The 19,005-nt window shown below is 36.9% G+C and overlaps 1 protein-coding gene across 8 annotated transcripts in view; it reads left to right on the top strand.

Moving 5' to 3' along the window:
- The window catches only part of AGTPBP1 (ATP/GTP binding carboxypeptidase 1), a 220,094-nt gene that overhangs the window by 63,129 nt on the left and 137,960 nt on the right, over positions 1 to 19,005 (top strand). For all 8 annotated transcript variants that reach the window (XR_010407822.1, XR_010407823.1, XR_010407824.1 and 5 more), the window contains exons 9-11: positions 11,628 to 11,665; positions 14,791 to 14,999; positions 17,220 to 17,397. Coding sequence is in view for 5 of the 8 variants with exons in the window: in XM_045882326.3 (XP_045738282.2) it covers positions 11,628 to 11,665; positions 14,791 to 14,999; positions 17,220 to 17,397 (425 nt within the window). In the remaining 3 variants the exon portion in view is untranslated. The remainder of the gene's footprint in view (positions 1 to 11,627; positions 11,666 to 14,790; positions 15,000 to 17,219; positions 17,398 to 19,005) is intronic.

Here is a 19,005-nt window from a genome sequence, read left to right as displayed (position 1 = left end):
TACCCAGTAGTGTGATTGCTGGATCGTATGGTAGCTCTATTTTCAACTTTTTGAGGAACCTCCATACTGTTTTCCAGAGTGGCTGCACCAGCTTGCATTCCCACCAACAGTGTAGGAGGGTTCCCCTTTCTCCGCATCCCCGCCAACATCTGTCATTTCCTGACTTGTTAATTTTAGCCATTCTGACTGGTGTGAGGTGGTATCCCATTGAGGTCCTGATTTGGATTTCCCTGATGCCAAGCGATGTTGAGCACTTTTTCATGTGTCTGTTGGCCATTTGGATGTCTTCTTTGGAAAAATGTCTGTTCATGTCTTCTGCCCATTTCTTGATTGGATCATTTGTTCTTTGGGTGTTGAGTTTAAGAAGTTCTTTATAGATTTTGGATACTAGCCCTTTATCTGATATGTCATTTGCAAATATCTTCTCCCATTCTGTCAGTTGTCTTCTGGTTTTGTTGACTGTTTCTTTTGCTGTGCAAAAGCTTTTTATCTTGATGAAGTCCCAATAGTTCATTTTTGCCCTTGCTTCCCTTGCCTTTGGCGATGTTTTTAGGAAGAAGTTGCTGCGGCTGAGGTCGAAGAGGTTGCTGCCTGTGTTCTTGTTTAGGATTTTGATGGACTCCTGTCTCACATTGAGGTCTTTCAACCATTTGGAGTCTATTTTTGTGTGTGGTGTAAGGAAATGGTCCAGTTTCATTCTTTTGTATGTGGCTGTCCAATTATCCCAACATCATTTTTTAAACAGACTGTCTTTGTTCCATTGGACATTCTTTCCTGCTTTGTCGAAGATGAGTTGACCATAGAGTTGAGGGTCCATTTCTGGGCTCTCTATTCTGTTCCATTGATCTATGTGTCTGTTTTTGTGTCAGTACCATACTGTCTTGATGATGACAGCTTTGTAATAGAGCTGGAAGTCCGGAATTGTGATGCCGCCAGGTTTGCTTTTCTTTTTGAACATTCCTCTGGCTGTACGGGGTCTTTTCTGGTTCCATACAAATTTTAGGATTATTTGTTCCATTTCTTTGAAAAAAGTGGATGGTATTTTGATGGGGATTGCATTGAATGTGTAGATTGCTCTAGGTAGCATTGACATCTTCACAATATTTGTTCTTCCAATCCATGAGCATGGAACGTTTTTCCATTTCTTTGTGTCTTCCTCAATTTCTTTCATGAGTATTTTATAGTTTTCTGAGTACAGATCCTTTGCCTTTTTGGTTAGATTTATTCCTAGGTATCTTATGGTTTTGGGTGCAATTGTAAATGGGATCGACTCCTTAATTTCTCTTTCTTCTGTCTTGTTAAGTGTATAGGAATGCCACTGACTTCTGTGCATTGATTTTATATCCTGCCACTTTACTGAATTCCTGTATGAGTTCTAGCAGTTTTGGGGTGGAGTCTTTTGGGTTTTCCACATAAAGTATCATATCATCTGCAAAGAGTGAGAATTTGACTTCTTCTTTGCCGATTTGGATGCCTTTGATTTCTTTTTGTTGTCTGATTGCTGTGGCTAGGACTTCTAATACTATGTTGAATAGCAGTGGTGATAGTGGACATCCCTGCTTCATTCCTGACCTTAGGGGGAAAGCTCTCAGTTTTTCCCCATTGAGAATGATACTCGCTGTAGGTTTTTCATAGATGGCTTTTATGATATTGAGGTATGTACCCTCTATCCCTATACTCTGAAGAGTTTTGATCAAGAAGGATGCTGTACTTTGTCATAGGCTTTTTCTGCATCTGTTGAGAGGATCATATGATTCTTGTTCTTTCTTTTGTTAATGTGTTGTATCACATTGATTGATTTGTGGCTGTTGAACCAACCTTGCAGCCCAGGGATAAATCCCACTTGGTCATGGTGAATAATCCTTTTAATGTACTGTTGGATCCTATTGGCTAGCATTTTGGTGAGAATTTTTGCCTCCATGTTCATCAAGGATATTGGTCTGTAATTCTCCTTTTTGATGGGGTCTTTGTCTGGTTTTGGAATCAAGGTAATGGTGGCTTCATAAAACAAGTTTGGAAGTTTTCCTTCCATTTCTATTTTTTGGAACAGTTTCAGAAGAATAGTTATTAATTCTTCTTTAAATGTTTGGTAGAATTCCCCTGGGAAGCTATCTGGCCCTGGGCTTTTGTTTTTTGGGAAATTTTTGATGACTGCTTCAATTTCCTTAGTGGTTATAGGTCTGTTCAGGTTTTCTGTTTCTTCCTGGTTCAGTTTTGGTAGTTGATACATCTCTAGGAATGCATCCATTTCTTCCAGGTTATCTAATTTGCTGGCATACAGTTGCTCATAATATGCTCTTTTCTTTTTTTTTAAAGATTTTATTTATTTATTTGAGAGAGAGAATGAGATAGAGCATGAGGGGGGGAGGGGCAGAGGGAGAAGCAGACTCCCCGCCGAACAGGGAGCCCGATGCGGGACCCGATCCCAAGACTCCGGGATCATGACCTGAGCCGAAGGCAGTCGCCCAACCAACTGAGCCACCCAGGCGCCCGCTCATAATATGTTCTTATAATTGTTTGTATTTCTTTGGTGTTGGTTGTGATCTCTCCTTTTTCATTCATGATTTTGTTAATTTGGGTCATTTCTCTTTTCTTTTTTTAAAGATTTTATTTATTTATTTGACAGAGAGACACAGCGAGAGAGGGAACCCAGGCAGGGGGAGTGGGAGAGGGAGAAGCAGGATTCCCACTGAGCAGGGAGCCCGATGTGGGGATCGATACCAGAACCCTGGGATCATGACCTGGGCCGAAGGCAGACGCTCAACGACTGAGCCACCCAGGCACCCCTCTGTTTTCTTTTTGATAAGTCTGGCCAGGGGTTTATCAGTCTTGTTAATTTTTTCAGAGAACCAGCTCCTAGTTTCGTTGATCTGTTCTACTGTTCTTTTGGTTTCTATTTCATTGATTTCTGCTCTGATCTTTATTATTTCTCTTCTCCTGCTGGGTTTAGGCTTTATTTGCTGTTCTTTCTCCAGCTCCTTTAGGTGTAGGGTTAGGTTGTGTATTTGAGACCTTTCTTGTTTCTTGAGAGAGGCTTGTATGGCTATATACTTGCCTCTTAGGACCGCCTTTGCTGCATCCCAAAGATTTTGAACAGTTGTGTTTTCATTTTCATTGGTTTCCATGAAGTTTTTTAATTCTTCTTTAATTTCCTGGTTGACCCATTCATTCTTTAGTAGGATGCTCTTTAGCCTCCATGTATTTGAGTTCTTTCCGACTTTCCTCTTGTGATTGAGTTCTAGTTTCAAAGCATTGTGGTCTGAAAATAGGCAGGGAATGATCCCAATCTTTTGGTACCGGTTGAGACCTGATCTATGATCTATGATGTGATTGATTCTGGAGAATGTTCCATGGGTACTAGAGAAGAATGTGTATTCCGTTGCTTTGGGATGCAATGTTCTGAATATGTCTGTGAAGTCCATTTGGTCCAGCGTGTCATTTAAAGTCTTTATTTCCTTGTTGATCTTTTGCTTAGATGATCTGTCCATCTCAGTGAGGGGGGTGTTAAAGTCCCCCACTATTACTGTATTGTTGTCAATGTGTTTCTTTGCTTTTGTTATTAATTGCCTTATATAATTGGCTGCTCCCATATTAGGGGCATAGATATTTACAATTGTTAGATCTTCTTGTTGGATAGACCCTTTAAGTAGGATATAGTGTTCTTCCTCATCTCATATTACAGTCTTTGGTTTAAAATCTAATTTGTCTGATATAAGGATTGCCACCCCAGCTTTCTTTTGGTGTCCATTAGCATGGTAAATGGTTTTCCACCCCCTCACTTTCAATCTGGGGGTGTCTTTGGTTCTAAAATGAGTCTCTTGCAGACAGCATATCGATGGGGCTGTTTTTTAATCCAATCTGATAGCCTGTGTCTTTTGATTGGGGCATTTAGCCCATTTACATTCAGGGTAACTACTGAAAGATAGGAATTTAGTGCCATTTTATTGCCTGTAAGGTGACTGTTACCGTATATTGTCTGTGTTCCTTTCTGGTCTATGTTGCTTTTAGGCTCTCTCTTTGCTTAGAGGACCCCTTTCAATATTTCTTGTAGGGCTGGTTCGTGTTTGTAAATTCCTTTAGTTTTTGTTTGTCCTGGAAGCTTTTTATCTCTCCTTCTATTTTCAATGACAGCCTAGCTGGATAGAGTATTCTTGGCTGCATATTTTTCTCATTTAGTGCTCTGAATATATCCTGCCAGTCCTTTCTGGCCTGCCAGGTCTCTGTGGATAGGTCTGTTGCCATTCTAATATTTCTGCCATAGTAGGTTACATATTTCTTTTCCCGAGCTGCTTTCAGGATATTCTCTTTGTCTCTGAGACTTGTAAGTTTTACTATTAGATGTTGGGGTGTTGACCTATTTTTATTGATTTTGAGAGGGGTTCTCTGTGCTTCCTGGATTTTGATGCCTGTTTCCTTCTCCAAATTAGGGAAGTTCTCCGCTATAATTTGCTTCAGTATACCTTCTGCCCCTGTCTCCCTTTCTTCTTCTTCTGGGATCCCAATTATTCTAATGTTGTTTTGTCTTATGGTATCGCTAATCTCTTGAATTCTGCCCTCATGATCCAGTAGTTGTTTATCTCTCTTTTTCTCAGCTTCTTTATTTTCCATCATTTGGTCTTCTATATCACTGATTCTCTCTTCTGCCTCATTTATCCTAGCAGTTAGCACCCCTGTTTTTGATTGCACCTCATAAGTAGCCTTTTTGATTTCGACTTGGTTAGATTTTAGTTCTTTTATTTCTCCAGAAGGGGTTTCTCTAATAACTTCCATGCTTTTTTCAAGCCCAGCTAGTATCTTTAAAGTGATGATTCTGAACTCTAGATCTGACATCGTACTAATGTCCATATTGCGTAGGTCCCTGGCAGTCGGTACTATCTCTTGTTCTTTTTGTTGAGGTGATTTTTTCCATCTTGTCATTTTGTCCAGAGGAGAATAGATGAATGAGAGAACAAAATGCTAACAGTGTAACAACATCCCCAGAAAATATACTCTAAACAAATCAGAAAAGCCCTGAAGCCGGGGGAAAAGAAAGGGAAAGAAAGAAAGAAGAAAAAGAAAAAGATAAAAACAAACAAAAACAGAACAAAACAAAACAAAAAAACCCAGAATATGATCAAATATGATCAGGCTGGTGCATAGATCAGTGCCACACACTAGATTTTGGGTGAACTTTGGTCTGTTGAAGAAAGTGCCTCCCAAAATTTTAAAGAAAGAAAAACTTATATATGTGCAAAAATAAGGGTTGATATAAGGAAGGGATGGAATATGACTGTAAAGATGAAAATTATAAAAAAATTTTATAAAAGGAATTGATAAGTTGTTTGAAAAAAGGAAGACAAGAATTTTAAAAAAAAAAGAAAAAAAAGAGAGAATGTGATCAGGCAGGAGAGTAGAACAAAACCATACAGTAGAGATTTAGGGTATATTTTGATCTGTTAGAAGAAACTATCTCAAAATTTTAAAGAGAGAACAACATATATATATATATATATATATATATATATATATATATATATATATGCCAAAAATAAGGGTAACTACTATGAAGGGCTAGAATATGACTCTAAAAATAAAAAATAAAAATGTTTTTTAAAAAAGGGATTGATAAGATGTTTGTTGAAAAAGGGAAAAAGAAAATTAAAAAAAAAAAAGACAGTTAAGAAAAAATTAACTTTGAAAGACTAAAGAATCATGGATTCTGTGTGCAATATTCCCCTAGCGCTGGAGTCTGCCGTTCTCATTGATCAGTAAACTTGGTCTTGGCGGGCTGTTCTCGCTCATCTTCCGGGGGAGGGGCCTGTTGTTGTGGTTCCCAAATGTCTTTGCCGGAGGCGGAATTGCCCTGCCCTTGCCTTTCCGCGCTAAGTAATCTGCTCGGGTTTGCTCTCCGGAGCTTTTGTTCCCTGCAAGCTTTCCGTACAGCTTTGGAGGCCGAGAGTGAAAATGGCGGCCTCCCAATCTCCGCCCCGGAGGAGCAGAGAACTTGGGCCCCACTCCTCAGTGAGCCCCCAGAGAAAAGCAGTCAATCACTCCCGTCTCCCCGGTCTCCGGCCGCACTCCGTGCTTACCCGGCCTGTGACCGAGTGTTTCTATCTCTGGCACACGACCCCGTGTGGAGTCTCCAAACCCAGCAGATCCCTGCGGTGCGCTCCTGCACCGCTCCTCCCGGGAGAGGAAGGTGAGTCTCCCTGGATCTGCTGCTTGTTGGGTCTCCGCTTGGAGAAGCAGTGGCCCGACTGTGCCACGGATCACGGTTTATGGCAACCCCGAGCTGAGAGCCCACTCCTCGACTCCGTCTCTGCAGCCACCTTCCCTGCTCCGATACCTGGGAGCTCTGCCACACTCAGGCACCCCTGGTCTTTCTGTGACCCCGAGGGTCCTCAGACCACACTGTCCTACGAGGGTTCCACCCCCAGCTTAGCCACTGGAGCGACGTTCCTTAGTGGAGCCGACTTCTAAAAGTTCCGATTTTGTGCTCCGCGGCTCTATCACTTGCCAGAAGTGGCCGACAGGGGCCCCCTCCCCCGCCGTCTATCCTTCCGAATATCGCCTCAGATTCACTTCTCTGCACATCCTGCCTTCCAGAAAGTGGTGGCTTTTCTGTTCAGAGAGTTGTTGCTATTCTTTTCTTTGATCTCCTGTTGAGTTTGTAGGTGTTCAGAATGGTTTGATCCCTATCCAGCTGAATTTCTGGAACCAGACGAAATCCAGGTCTCCTACTCCTCTGCCATCTTGCTCCGCCCCCTTCTCTATCTTTCTGCTTTTATTAGTTGTGACTCTTTTGTGAGGAAGAATTTACCCACATCAAATATTTGGTTAAATTTTACCAATAAGTTCAGAGCATTTCCATTCTTTTTACTCTTTTTGAAATAAAGATCAGGGTGAAAAAAAAGTCAAATATTTCAGCTTGTATCCTTTTTGAAAATGGGAGCTTACTTGCACATATATTTATCATTTAATATTACTTGGTGGGATGTCTTAACTTTTTACTTATGTAAAGATCATACATAATTGTAGAACATCTGATGAAATGTAACAAAACGGAAAACGATTATCACAAGTAAAACCAACTTACAGAATTGGTGTAGTGTAGTGAGTGGGCTCTGAGACAGAGACCTGGATTTGCATGTTAGCTCTGTCATTTACTGGCTCCAGGATACATAGGAGGCTACCTAACTTAAGCCCTTGTTTTATGTCTATAAATAGTAGTATCAGCCCCTACATCAGAAGGTTGATGTGAGTATTTAATGAGATGATTCTTCTAATTAACACAATGCCTAGGAATGCAATGTAATTAGTTTAGGTAAGTAATGTAGTAATGTGGCTGTGAATTAATTCTAGTTAGTACTAAAAGTGTGTTCATTATTTTTACATTTATATACCGTTTCTCCCCTGACCCATAAAGTACTTTTTAATTTATTCTTTATCTAGTGGTTATGATCTCATTCTTAAGGTCTATATTAGCCTATTCTAACCAGTTACCAAATCTAGTATAAAGTTCCTAGGAGAAACAGAGCATTTCACAAGTGTCATTATAATATACAGTACAGGGATGTATCCAAAATTAGGCAGAAATCAGTGGGTCTAAACTTCTCAAAAAGGAATAGTGCTATCTAAATTATCCCTTCATTCCTTCCTGTATTTATATTTAAAAAAAGAAAAACAAATTTTTTACTTTGTTTTTACTTTAAAAAGAATAAAATATTCATTGACCAAACATCTATATCTGGATCTATCATTTTTAATAATCTTAGGGTCTCCCCCTTAATTAAAAAATCTTGACATCTAGAACATTTATTTTACTGTTTTTCCTTCCCTGAAACAATGTCCTATGTTTAGTGGAATAAGGTTAGGGTTATTATTTATGTTTGAAGGGTGATGATGCCCTTGAAGATTTCCTTTCCTTTCCAATTTTAGGTTTTGGATTTAAACACCGTTAATCCAGATGGAGGCAACCCAGAAAGTAATGGGTTCTTCTTGAATGTCCCCATAAGGATTGACCCTCCAATTAAAAGGAGATATGAGTTCATGAGTACCTGGAGCTGAAGCCTTCCTTCCTTCACTGCTCCTAAATGAATAAGCCACAGGATGCTTTTTAAGCTGTTGTTGGTTGTATTATTCTGTGTGGGACTTAGGAAGATTGGAAAAATACATGAGGAAGTATAAAATAGTGAATCTAAAAAATTCTAATCAATTAACATAACACAGACTGTGCATTTTGATAAACTTGTTATTCTAAAATTCTTTTGTAACTTTTACAAATTTGTACTGCTTGTAAGTGTCAGAGAATTTCAGGAATTTTTTTGTACTGAAGTTTTTAAAAATACCTTTTAAATAACCTTTTTTTTTTTTTTTTTTAAAGATTTATTTATTTGAGAGAGCGAGAATGAGAGAGAGAGAGAGAGTACATGACGGGGGGAGGGTTAGAGGGAGAAGCAGGCTCCTCGCTGAGCAGGGAGCCCGATGCGGGACTCGATCCAGGGACTCCAGGATCATGACCTGAGCTGAAGGCAGTCGCTTAACCAACTGAGCCACCCAGGCACCCCTTAAATAACCTTTTAGTAAAAATGTCAAGTGACTTTGCACCAAACTTCATAATTTCTTTTCTTTCTTTTTTTTTTAAAGGTTTTATTTATTTATTTGACAGAGAGAGAGCGAGTGAGCACAAGCATGGGGAGCTGTAGGCAGAGGGAGAGGGAGAAACAGGCTCCCTGTCAAGCAGGGAGCCCGACGCGGGGCTCGATCCCAGGACCCTGGGATCACGACCCGAGCCGAAGGCAGATACCCAACTGACTGAGCCACCCAGGCACCCCTTCATAATTTCTTTTACTCTAATGCAGCTGTGAAACAAGCATCATGAGCTTTGGAGTCAGAAAAAACTGGGTTCATATCCTAGTTTTGCTGGTGTTGAAGAATAAACAACAACCCAAAAGCATGTAGTTTAAGGATTAGAAACTGTCAGAAGCACTTTTATTTGGTTCAAATGTATTATAAACCACTACCAACCGGGGAGAAAGACTGTTTCTGAAAGTACTCTAAGATTTTTATAATTTTGAATAAAGGCTTAACTGTAGATGGGAAAATCCTATTAGTTCATTGCAGGTGATTGCATCCAAGTGATTGTATTTTTTTCCTAGGGCTATCGTAACAAAGTACCTAGTACAAATTCGGTGGCTTAAAATTACAGAAATTTATTGTCTCACAGTTCTGGAGGCTAGAGGTCCAAAATTAACCTGTCAGTAGGTCCAGTGCTCCCTCTGAAACCTTATGGAGAATCCTTCCTTGCTTCTTTCTAGCTGGTGGTTTGCTGGCAGCCTTTGGTGTTTCTTGGCTTGAAGCTGCAACATTTCAACCTCTGCCTCTGCCCTCACATGAGGTTCTCTCCTTGCCTGTCTGTCTTCAGGTAGTCTCCTCTTTTCTTATAAGGGCACCAATCATGATGGATTAAGGGCCACCTATTCCAGTATGACCTCATTTTAACTAATTAATCTGCAATGACCCTGTTTCCAAGTAAGGTCACATTCAGAGGTACTGGGGGTTAGGACTTCAACGTCTCTTTTGGAGGATACTGATATTTCTGATTTCAAAAGTTTCCTTCTCAACAGGAGGCTTATATTACTCATTTTCCATAGCACCTCGCTTTTATGGGAGCCTAGGCATATTTATTATATTCTGAAATCTTTGGTTTCTTTAGCCATAAAATGTGCCAGTTCTGTGGACCAGGATTGTTTTAAGAATTAAACTAGAAAACACAGGGATGTCTGGGAGGCTCAGTCAGTTAAGCGTCCTCCTTCAGCTCAGGTCATGATCCCAGGGTCCTGGGATGGAGCCAGCGGGGAGCCTGCTTCTCCCTCTGTTTGCCACTCCCCCTGCTTGTGCTCTCTCTCTCTCTGACAAATAAATAAAAATCTTTATAAAAAAAATAAACTAGAAAACACATATATAAGGCATCTATAACAGTTTCTGGCATTTATCAGATCTTGCTTCTTTTCTGTTATTTTGTATTGTTTCACTTGGAAGATCCCTTTAGTTCTGTGTTTAATTTTGACCAATTTCAAAGCCATCTTTATGCTGGTAGTTGTATAGTCTTATGCGCATTTTAGTACATAATTGTAAGGTTATGGAAAGTTTCTTACTAATGATTTAGTGCTATGAAAAGTCAGTATGTAATTTCATAGTTTTCATTTATTTTTAACTCACTATTACCAAAACTTCACATTGTTTGGAGAAAGTTCCAGGTCTGAATTTGTAATATTTTTTAAAGCATATACTTTTGTTTTTCTTTTTATGGATGTTATCTTAAATAAAGGTTTATATGATTGCTTTATTTCTGTCAGTAAATCAAAGCGCAGCCATTGATGACTGGCTCTAGAGGGTAGCATTAATGAGCATTTATTATGAATGAGCACTTACTCTGTGCCTAGTTCTAGATAATTGTTGCAGGTTTTACTGTGAACCAGTGTCCATCTTCAGTCTTCTAGTTGATTGTGCTCTTTGCCTTTACATACTCCATCGTGCTGGGTCTCCTTTACACTAACATATGCAACTTTTACTTCACTGCTTTGTTTTTGGTTTTAATTTCTTGAGTAGTTTTTTCATAGATGTGTACATTTTATCACATTATCTAGATTGTAAAATTGTGGATGAGATAAGTATGCTAATTTTATACCACTGAAGAATCTGCCCCTGTGGGTGTCTAGTAGGCATTCAACAAATGCTTAATGATGAGTGACATGCTTTAGTTTGACAAAGTGCATATTTTTATGCAAATTAATTATAGTTGTTGAAATCTTGCTAAGAGGTACTGTAGTATGTAGCTTTATGTTTTTAAAGTTACTGAAATTAAGTGCCATTTCTTCAGTAACTTATTTCTTTAAAAAATATTTGAATTACAGGTTTTCCACAGTGATGTGCATTTTTAAAGCTAATTAATGGCAGTTGATTTCACTGCGCATATTTGTGTATTTATGTTCCAAAGAAAATATAAGTACTTTTAAATTTTTGGGCAATTCCTTTGTCCTTTAATGGGCAGTAAGAATTTTTGAGATATTAATTAGGTTCATTATTCTCTTTGGTGCCTTATGGTTGAAAAATGTTAAGGGCTCCTACTTCTCCCCAAACCTCCTAGTTCCAAAATATTTTACATTTGTTATCACCTTAAATATTAGGATTATTGCTTGATAGAACTAAAATACTTTAAAGTCAGATAGCTATGAGTATCTATAGAATTTTGTAGTTACCAATTTTGTCTTAAAACTTGTTTTAATTTTTTATGAATCAGGGCCTCTGATTCTTAATACTGTTATGTTGTAAACTCTGTCAGGGTCAGATATAAGTACAATAATTGATTCTGTATATCTAATCTCCTATATAAAGACTTAAACGGTGTCTTTATCTTCCTTAAAAAAATTTTTTTGGTGCTTGCCTGTTAATATTTCAATCTTCCTCATATCCGATTTTAACCTGAAGGGAGAGATGCATACAGAGAAACACCATATGTAATTGACGATAACAGGAATGACTTTTGGAATAGATAATAATTACTTATCTGAAAAGATTGTATGAATTTACTATTGTAGATTAATTTTACTAGTTTTGTTGTTGTTTGTGTTTTCTCATGTTGACAGGGTTGCTTTAGACACTCTTGCTGCATTGCTAAAATCAAGTAAGTTTTTAAATACTAGAAATACTAGATACTATTTTTCCAAGTATTCTATCTGCTGTTTTAAAGAAACTGGAAATGTAGATTTAGTCTGTAGTTATAAAGCAGTTTGCTATAATTTAATGTCAAAGTTGATTCTATCTTTTCATATGGTTGATTGATACACATCATAGCTAATGTCATTTATTGAGCTATAATGTAGTACATCTATGTAATTCATTCCAGTACATTGACTTTCTTTTTATAAGTTCATTATATAAATATAAAGTCCTGTTAATAGAGGCAAGTAACATGTAAATATTATATAAGTATCATCTTTTTAAAAGTGAAGCTAACATGATATTGAGGATATTTACTGTGAAGAATATTGTGAACAACTACTGTATGTTGAACACAAATGATTTTCATTTAGAAACCTCTTATTAAAAATTTCATTTCTATCAAATTCAAGTTTAAATCATTAAAAATGACAATTAATGTAAATTTACAAACTAAAGCAACTGTTTTATCTTCAAAATTGAAGCATTGGAGTAAATGTGTCTTATGATATGATTCCTTTGGAGAGAAATTTATCTACATTATATGTTCTCTCTCTCCAAGGTACTCAGTATCTGTGGTTTAAATACAACTTTTGTTAGCACTTCCATTCTCATTGGTTGATTAAATTAACATCTTAACTAACCACAGTAACATTTAGTCCTAAGGTTATGAGGGCTTTCAATGTTATTTTTCCCCAAAACTGTCTATAAAGGGTGACACCAACTTGCCCTTAAATTTGAATGACCAGAATTGTTCATTTGAACAGTAGCAAATGATTAATTGATTGAAAATCTGGTATTTGGTAAAGTAATGATTTATTACATTCATTAAATTTAAAAAGTCGTCTTAGGTATTAGTATTATATACCAGAGTATATAAAATTCAGTTAACAGTTTTATCTTTGAAATGAAATGTGTGGTACTCAATTAGATGAACCATGTAGCTTTATTTTCATATATGATGTGATAAACTTTAGACCAAGATCAGAATACTTGGATTAATTTTAAAAGATGTTTGTGGCCTGGCTTTGTTGTGCCCTTTGTGGTTCAAATTGTTATTTAAAGATTAATTTTTAAATTCATATAGGCATATATTTTTGAATTAGAGTAGATTAAAATAGCTATTAAAACTGAAGCTTATTAATTTTCAGAATCACTGATGACAAAATCACTAAGTCAGTAGAAACTAAAACCCTGAAAGTTTCAACTATTTATAGAAATTGGTTAATCTAAGAGGACTGAAATCTGGTATCTTGCGTTTTAAATAGTAATCTTCTTTTTACTCCCTCCTCCTTCAAAGGAGGATGGTGGACAAACATACCTGTTTTACTCCATCAGGTAAAAAAAGTAACTGACCAGTAGGATGAGTCTAGTTTATATTTGGTATGTTTTCATAGGGCACATGGCTCTAAATAGAATAAAAATTTAATAATGCATGATAATGTTTAGTAGCACCTGCATATTTTTAAATGCACTGTGGCATTTTGGAACATTCTCATTCATTGATTTTTTTTTTTTTTTAACTGCTTTCTGGGAGGGGGCAGTTATTTACTTTGAAAGGGTAAATGAGAGAGAAAAAATAAAAGGGTAAATAAGGCTACTGTAATAACCCTGAGCTAGTATAAAGCAAAGAACATGTATACACACAGTGCAGAAGGACAGGCAGCCTAGGTGCCATCGCTAGAGTATGGATGAGATGCTGCAGTCTAAAGGGGAACCTGAGTTATCTTTTAACTGGAGAGGGAAGAAGTGACATAGGTTGATAGTGAGTTAGGTGTCCTGAACACATGAATAAAAACCCCTTCACTAAACTTTTTAGTTGTGCTCAGTTGCAGATTGCACATAGCTCTGTTTACTTCTCTTCATTCAGCACCTGTGTTTGAGTTACGGGCAAGTTTCTTATTTGATCTTTAATAAAGAATTTAAATATTTCACATAAATACCATTTAGGCTCATAATGTCTTTTAAGAAAATCATATTCACAGCTAGTAAACTAAAGGTTTATATACTCCAGGTGGTGTAAACAAAGTGTATATTCCTTTAAAATACATGAAACTACTGTTAGTCAAAACTGTTGACCTGATTGTGTAAATAGCCACAACCTTGGCCAACTAGCTCTTGAAGGCACAGAAGAGGTTTTAAAGCGTTTATGTAAGAAAGCCCCTCTCCGCACCATGTGAATTTCTTCCAGCTGCCTAAAGTCAGAACAGGGTTTCTGAGAGAGCATTAGTAGTTTGTTGACCTCAACATCTTTATGTTTTAGGTACATATTAGCAATTTGGAAGCTGTAGTAACTCTTTCAGGTAACTAAAAGCAACAGAGCCTTACCTTACTATTACATTATCTTAGTGCCTGTGCCATGAGCCAGGGTAAACTTAGGTTATGGAGAGATTGGAATTTCTTTGTGACTAAACAAGCTTGGATGGGTTGGTATTCGACATTAGTTTGTGTTCCTATCATTGGTGCCCCTATGTGGTACGGAGTGGCTCCAGATGTTGCTATGTTAGGGTTCCCCTACTGCCATTTTAGTGAAATGTACCCTTTTGGTTAATAATCTAAAATATTAACACTTTAATAAAATAGATCAAATTTGTGGATTTCTGTTAATTCTACCCCAGTAAAATCAACCATTTACAAAAAAGCCTCTTTAATGTAGTTTTTATTACATTAGATAATTAATGACCAGAAAGCAGTAAAGTGCTCTTCACATTTCATTTACTAAAAGTTTTGTAAGTATTTTTAACTTAGTGTTGTTATGGCATGGATATTTATATAATTGTGGGGGTAATTAAAGCAGGTGATTTCAGTGGAAACACATACAGTTTGTAATAGAAGCTACAATCCAGTAGAGTTAATTTCAGTGGAAACAAGGCTTATAATAGACGTTACAATAATGACAATGTAGTTTGCCATCTGGGACTTTTCATTTATTTTGTTAGAGAAAAAAATATTTAAGTATGTGGCTGCTATGTATATGTTTTTGAAAAAAAACTCATTGCAATATTGTGGTGATATTTTTAATTTAATTTATTCTACCATTTTTCTCTTGTCATTTAAAAAATGTTCTTTCTCAATTTTCTTTTGTTAAAGAAACAAACGCCAGAAGAGCTGTAGACAGAGGATATGTCCAAGTCCTTTTAACAATTTATGTAGATTGGCACCGCCATGATAACCGGCATAGAAACATGCTCATTCGGAAAGGAATTTTACAGAGTTTAAAAAGTGTTACAAACATCAAGTTGGGAAGAAAAGCATTTATAGATGCCAATGGGATGAAAATTCTGTATAACACTTCACAGGTGAGTTTTTAAATTTTCTTCCTATTACTGTGGTTATGTGTTAATGATATTATTTGGTTCTTAAGAAAATTTAGTACTCTTTTTTTTTTAATTTTTTTTTAAGATTTTACTTATTTATTTGACAGAGAGAGAGATAGCGAGAGCAGGAACACAAGCAGAGGGAGTGGGAGAGGGAGAAGCAGGCTCCCCACTGAGCAGGGAGCCCGATGTGGGGCTTGATCCCAGGACTCTGGGATCATGACCTGAGCCGAAGGCAGACGCTTAACGACTGAGCCACCCAGGCACCCCCAAAATTTAGTATTCTTACAAATACTGAAAAAAGTGTGATAAATATGTTTAAGAAAAAATCTGAAAATGAAAAGGCATGATAAACCTTTCTCACGCGACCTCCTCAGACTGAGTTGGAGAAAGTGCTGAGTGCATATCTCTGCAATATGAGATTTTAGGTAAAAGGAGGATGTATAAATCCATCCACTGGGCAGGAAGGGAATCTGTAGAGCCATGTTTGCTAAGATAGGCAGTTGGCTGTACTCAGTTTTGCATGTTCCCCTCATAAGATATTTATGGATCTTTATAGCTGGTAAGGCAATTCTGTTGTTTGTGAGTATTGTCAATGTCTTCCTTCTGGATAGAGCATTTTTACACAGAGAAGGTACAAAAGTGAAACCTGGAGTTAGGAATCCTAGTTCTGCCAGCCATCTTAACCGTAAACCTTCTTGACAATATCTTTAGCAAGAAGACTGTCAGCTCTGGGCAGTGGGGATGTTACAATGCAACCATTTTGTTTATAGAAGGTTATAGTTATTAGAAAGAAATCTGTCTTTTAAAAATTGCAGCCAGTCATCCTGGTTGTGCCCTCCTGGTCTTGCACACAACAGTCTCTTTCTGCATGGCAGTAGTTAAGATACCTGAACACACAATTTATGTTTACCCTAAGCTTTTTCTTTTCTAGATCAATCATATGCACTTGTTTTTACTATTCCTCATGTAGACAGTGATGGATAATTGATCTATCAGGAAGAGTTGGGTGACCTTGTTTATGCCACTTAATATTTCTGAGCCTAAATTTCTCATCTGTTCTGACAGGTCAGATGTGAAAATTTATATTGAAAATTTTATGGGATATGAAAGTGCTATCTAAATGCCAGTAGTGTTTTATGTTATAGGTTCAGATCCCCTGTCCATTAGCCTTTGTCAAGATTGGATACCAGGACAGCATATTAAACTCTTAAAACTTAAAATCATGGTATTCAGACTATTTTTTGTAAGTTGAAGAATCAACTTATTAGAGGTTCTATTGTATGATAACTGATAACAGTTCTGAGAAAGGCTCAGCCAGTGCACATTCCTTTTTATTTCTTACTCCTTTCTTAACTATCTTTTTTACTTAATGTTTCTTTGCTTCTTCCCTTAAATTAAAAATAATTTTTATTTTATGCCCTAGGCTTGCTAAATGCCTTGTAGGTCACTCATAGGTATTACTTAGCACAGTAGTCCCCCCTTATCTGTGGGGGATATGGTCCAAGATCCTTTGGATCTTAGATGCCTGAAACCTTGGATAGTACTTCACCTTATATATACAATGTGTTTTCTTATACATACATATCTGTGATAAAGTTTGAATTAGGCCCAGTAAGAGATTAGCAACTAATAATAAAACAGAACAACTGTAACAATATACTGTAGTAAAAGTTAAGTGAATGTGGTCCCTCTCTCTCAAAATATCTTACTGTACTGTACTCATCCTTATGTTGATGATGTGAGATGATAAAATGCCTCTGTGATGAGATGAAGTGAGGGGACTGATGTAAGTATGCTGTGTTATAGCATTAGGGTTAGTATTGACCTTAGGTCAGAAGGAAGATCATCTGTGCTGGACCACAGTTGACCATGAGTAACTGAAACCAGGGATGAAGTGGGACTAATATACTTTGGTGACTTTTGGTGCCAAAGATGGTACTGATTTCTGCTTAGTTAAAATATTTTAGGAAAAGTATTACTAAATTTGCCACATGAAGTTCTTACTTATGAAGAGATACTTCTGAATAGGCAAAGCTATTTTATAATCATATTACATTAAAATATTGGTTTTTGTGTATTTGTCTCTTGAAAATTATTGATGTATTACTTTATGAAGTAATGTAAAATTGATTCACTTATTCACCAAAGGCATATTATCTTTTTTCTTTCTTTTCTTTTTTTATTTTTCTTAAAAAACAGGAATGTTTGGCAGTCAGGACCCTTGATCCTCTTGTCAACACCTCCAGTCTGATAATGAGGAAGTGTTTTCCTAAAAATCGCCTGCCACTCCCAACGATTAAAAGTTCTTTCCATTTCCAGTTGCCAGTTATTCCTGTGACTGGGCCTGTGGCCCAGCTCTACAGTTTACCCCCTGAAGGTAAGACTGCATGTTTACTGCTGGCTTTCAGTGGTTCTTGGAATTGTGTGACTGTCGACTTTTTTTTTTCCCTCATTTCTAGTTCCTCAGCAAAAGAGACCTTAATGAACACAATAAACTTTCACATTATATTTTAAGTTAAATATTTCTTCAAATATAAGAAATTGAGTTCTGATAATTAAAGGCAGTAGTATGGAATGTGTTATATATATGTAAATGTGAATTTAAAAAAATTTAAGCATTACATAGGAACATTATTTCATAGTTTACATAAATTTTCAAAGGATAAGAGTGTAAACATTAAATGTTTAGGTAGTTATATTTGGGCTTACATTTATAACTTTTTGGTGAAATTCATTTTTTTTAAGTTAATACCTAATCACCAAAAATGTTATTTTTTTATTTTTTTAAGATTTATTTATTTATTGGAGGTGCAGAGCCTGGAGATTGACACAGGGCTCAATCTTAGGACCTTGAGATCACGACCTGAGCCAAAACCAGGAGTCAGTGGCTTAACTGACTGTGCCACCCAGGTGCCCCTGCATTTTTTATTATAAAATAATTCATCTCTCTTCATAGAGTTTCTGCATATTCCCATGAAATTTCTATGGCAAGAATTCAAGAATTTAACAGATGACTCACTGATAAAAAATTGAAAAGAGAAGGTAAAATGTACTTTAAGAAGCATAAAAAAATACTAGTCCAAATTAACAGAGTAATTTCTTTCTACTGAGATCAGGTTCAACTATTTAAATAATACTTAAAAATTTTACAATTTCTATTACCAGGATTAGTTTCCTTATGTAAATTCATAGTTCTCCTAAGAAAAAGGTTCAGTGTTAGTGTATATGGTTCACAGAAGTGTTTTCTAATGATTTGGAATTTGCATATAAATATGCACAGTATATTGCTTGGGAAAAGGGAAGGTGAAAATAGAAAAACGCCTACCAATATTCTTCTTTTTTTAAAAATTTTTTAATTTATTATTTTTTATTATGTTCAATATAGCATATGAACATATGCATAGCATATAGCGTCATTAGTTTTTGGTGTAGTGGTCAGCGATTCATTAGTTGCGTATAACACTCAGTGCTCATCACCACATGTGCCCTCCTTAATACCCATCGCCTGGTTATCCCATCCCCTCACCCCCCTCCCTTCTGTAACCCTCAGTTTGGTTCCTAGAGTCCAGAGTCGCTCATGGTTTGTCTCCCCCTCTGATTTCTTCCCATTTAGTTTCCTTCCCTTCCCCTGTGGTCCTCCATGCTATTCCTTATGTTCCACATATGAGTGAAACCATATGATAATTGACTTTCTCTGCTTGACTTATTTCACCTAGCATAATCCCCTCCGGTTCCATCCATGTCATTGCAAATGGTGGGTATTCATCCTTTCTGATGGCTAATATTCCATTGTATATATGAACCACATCTTCTTTATCCATTCATCTATTGAAGGACATCTTGTCTCCTTCCACAGTTTGGCTGTTGTGGACATTGCTGCTATGAACATTGGGGTGCAAGTGCCCCTTCTTTTCACTACATCTGTATCTTTGGGGTAAATAGTATAGTTGCTGGGTTGTAGGCTAGCTCTATTTTTAATGTCTTG

The sequence above is a fragment of the Mirounga angustirostris genome, unplaced genomic scaffold (genome assembly GCF_029215605.1).
Source record: "Mirounga angustirostris isolate CCGP_5_RB_7025 unplaced genomic scaffold, mMirAng1.0.hap1 SCAF_15, whole genome shotgun sequence".
Taxonomy (NCBI): domain Eukaryota; kingdom Metazoa; phylum Chordata; class Mammalia; order Carnivora; family Phocidae; genus Mirounga; species Mirounga angustirostris.
The sequence above is the reverse complement of the archived record's forward strand: the minus strand, read 5'-3'. Positions and strand labels throughout refer to the sequence as shown.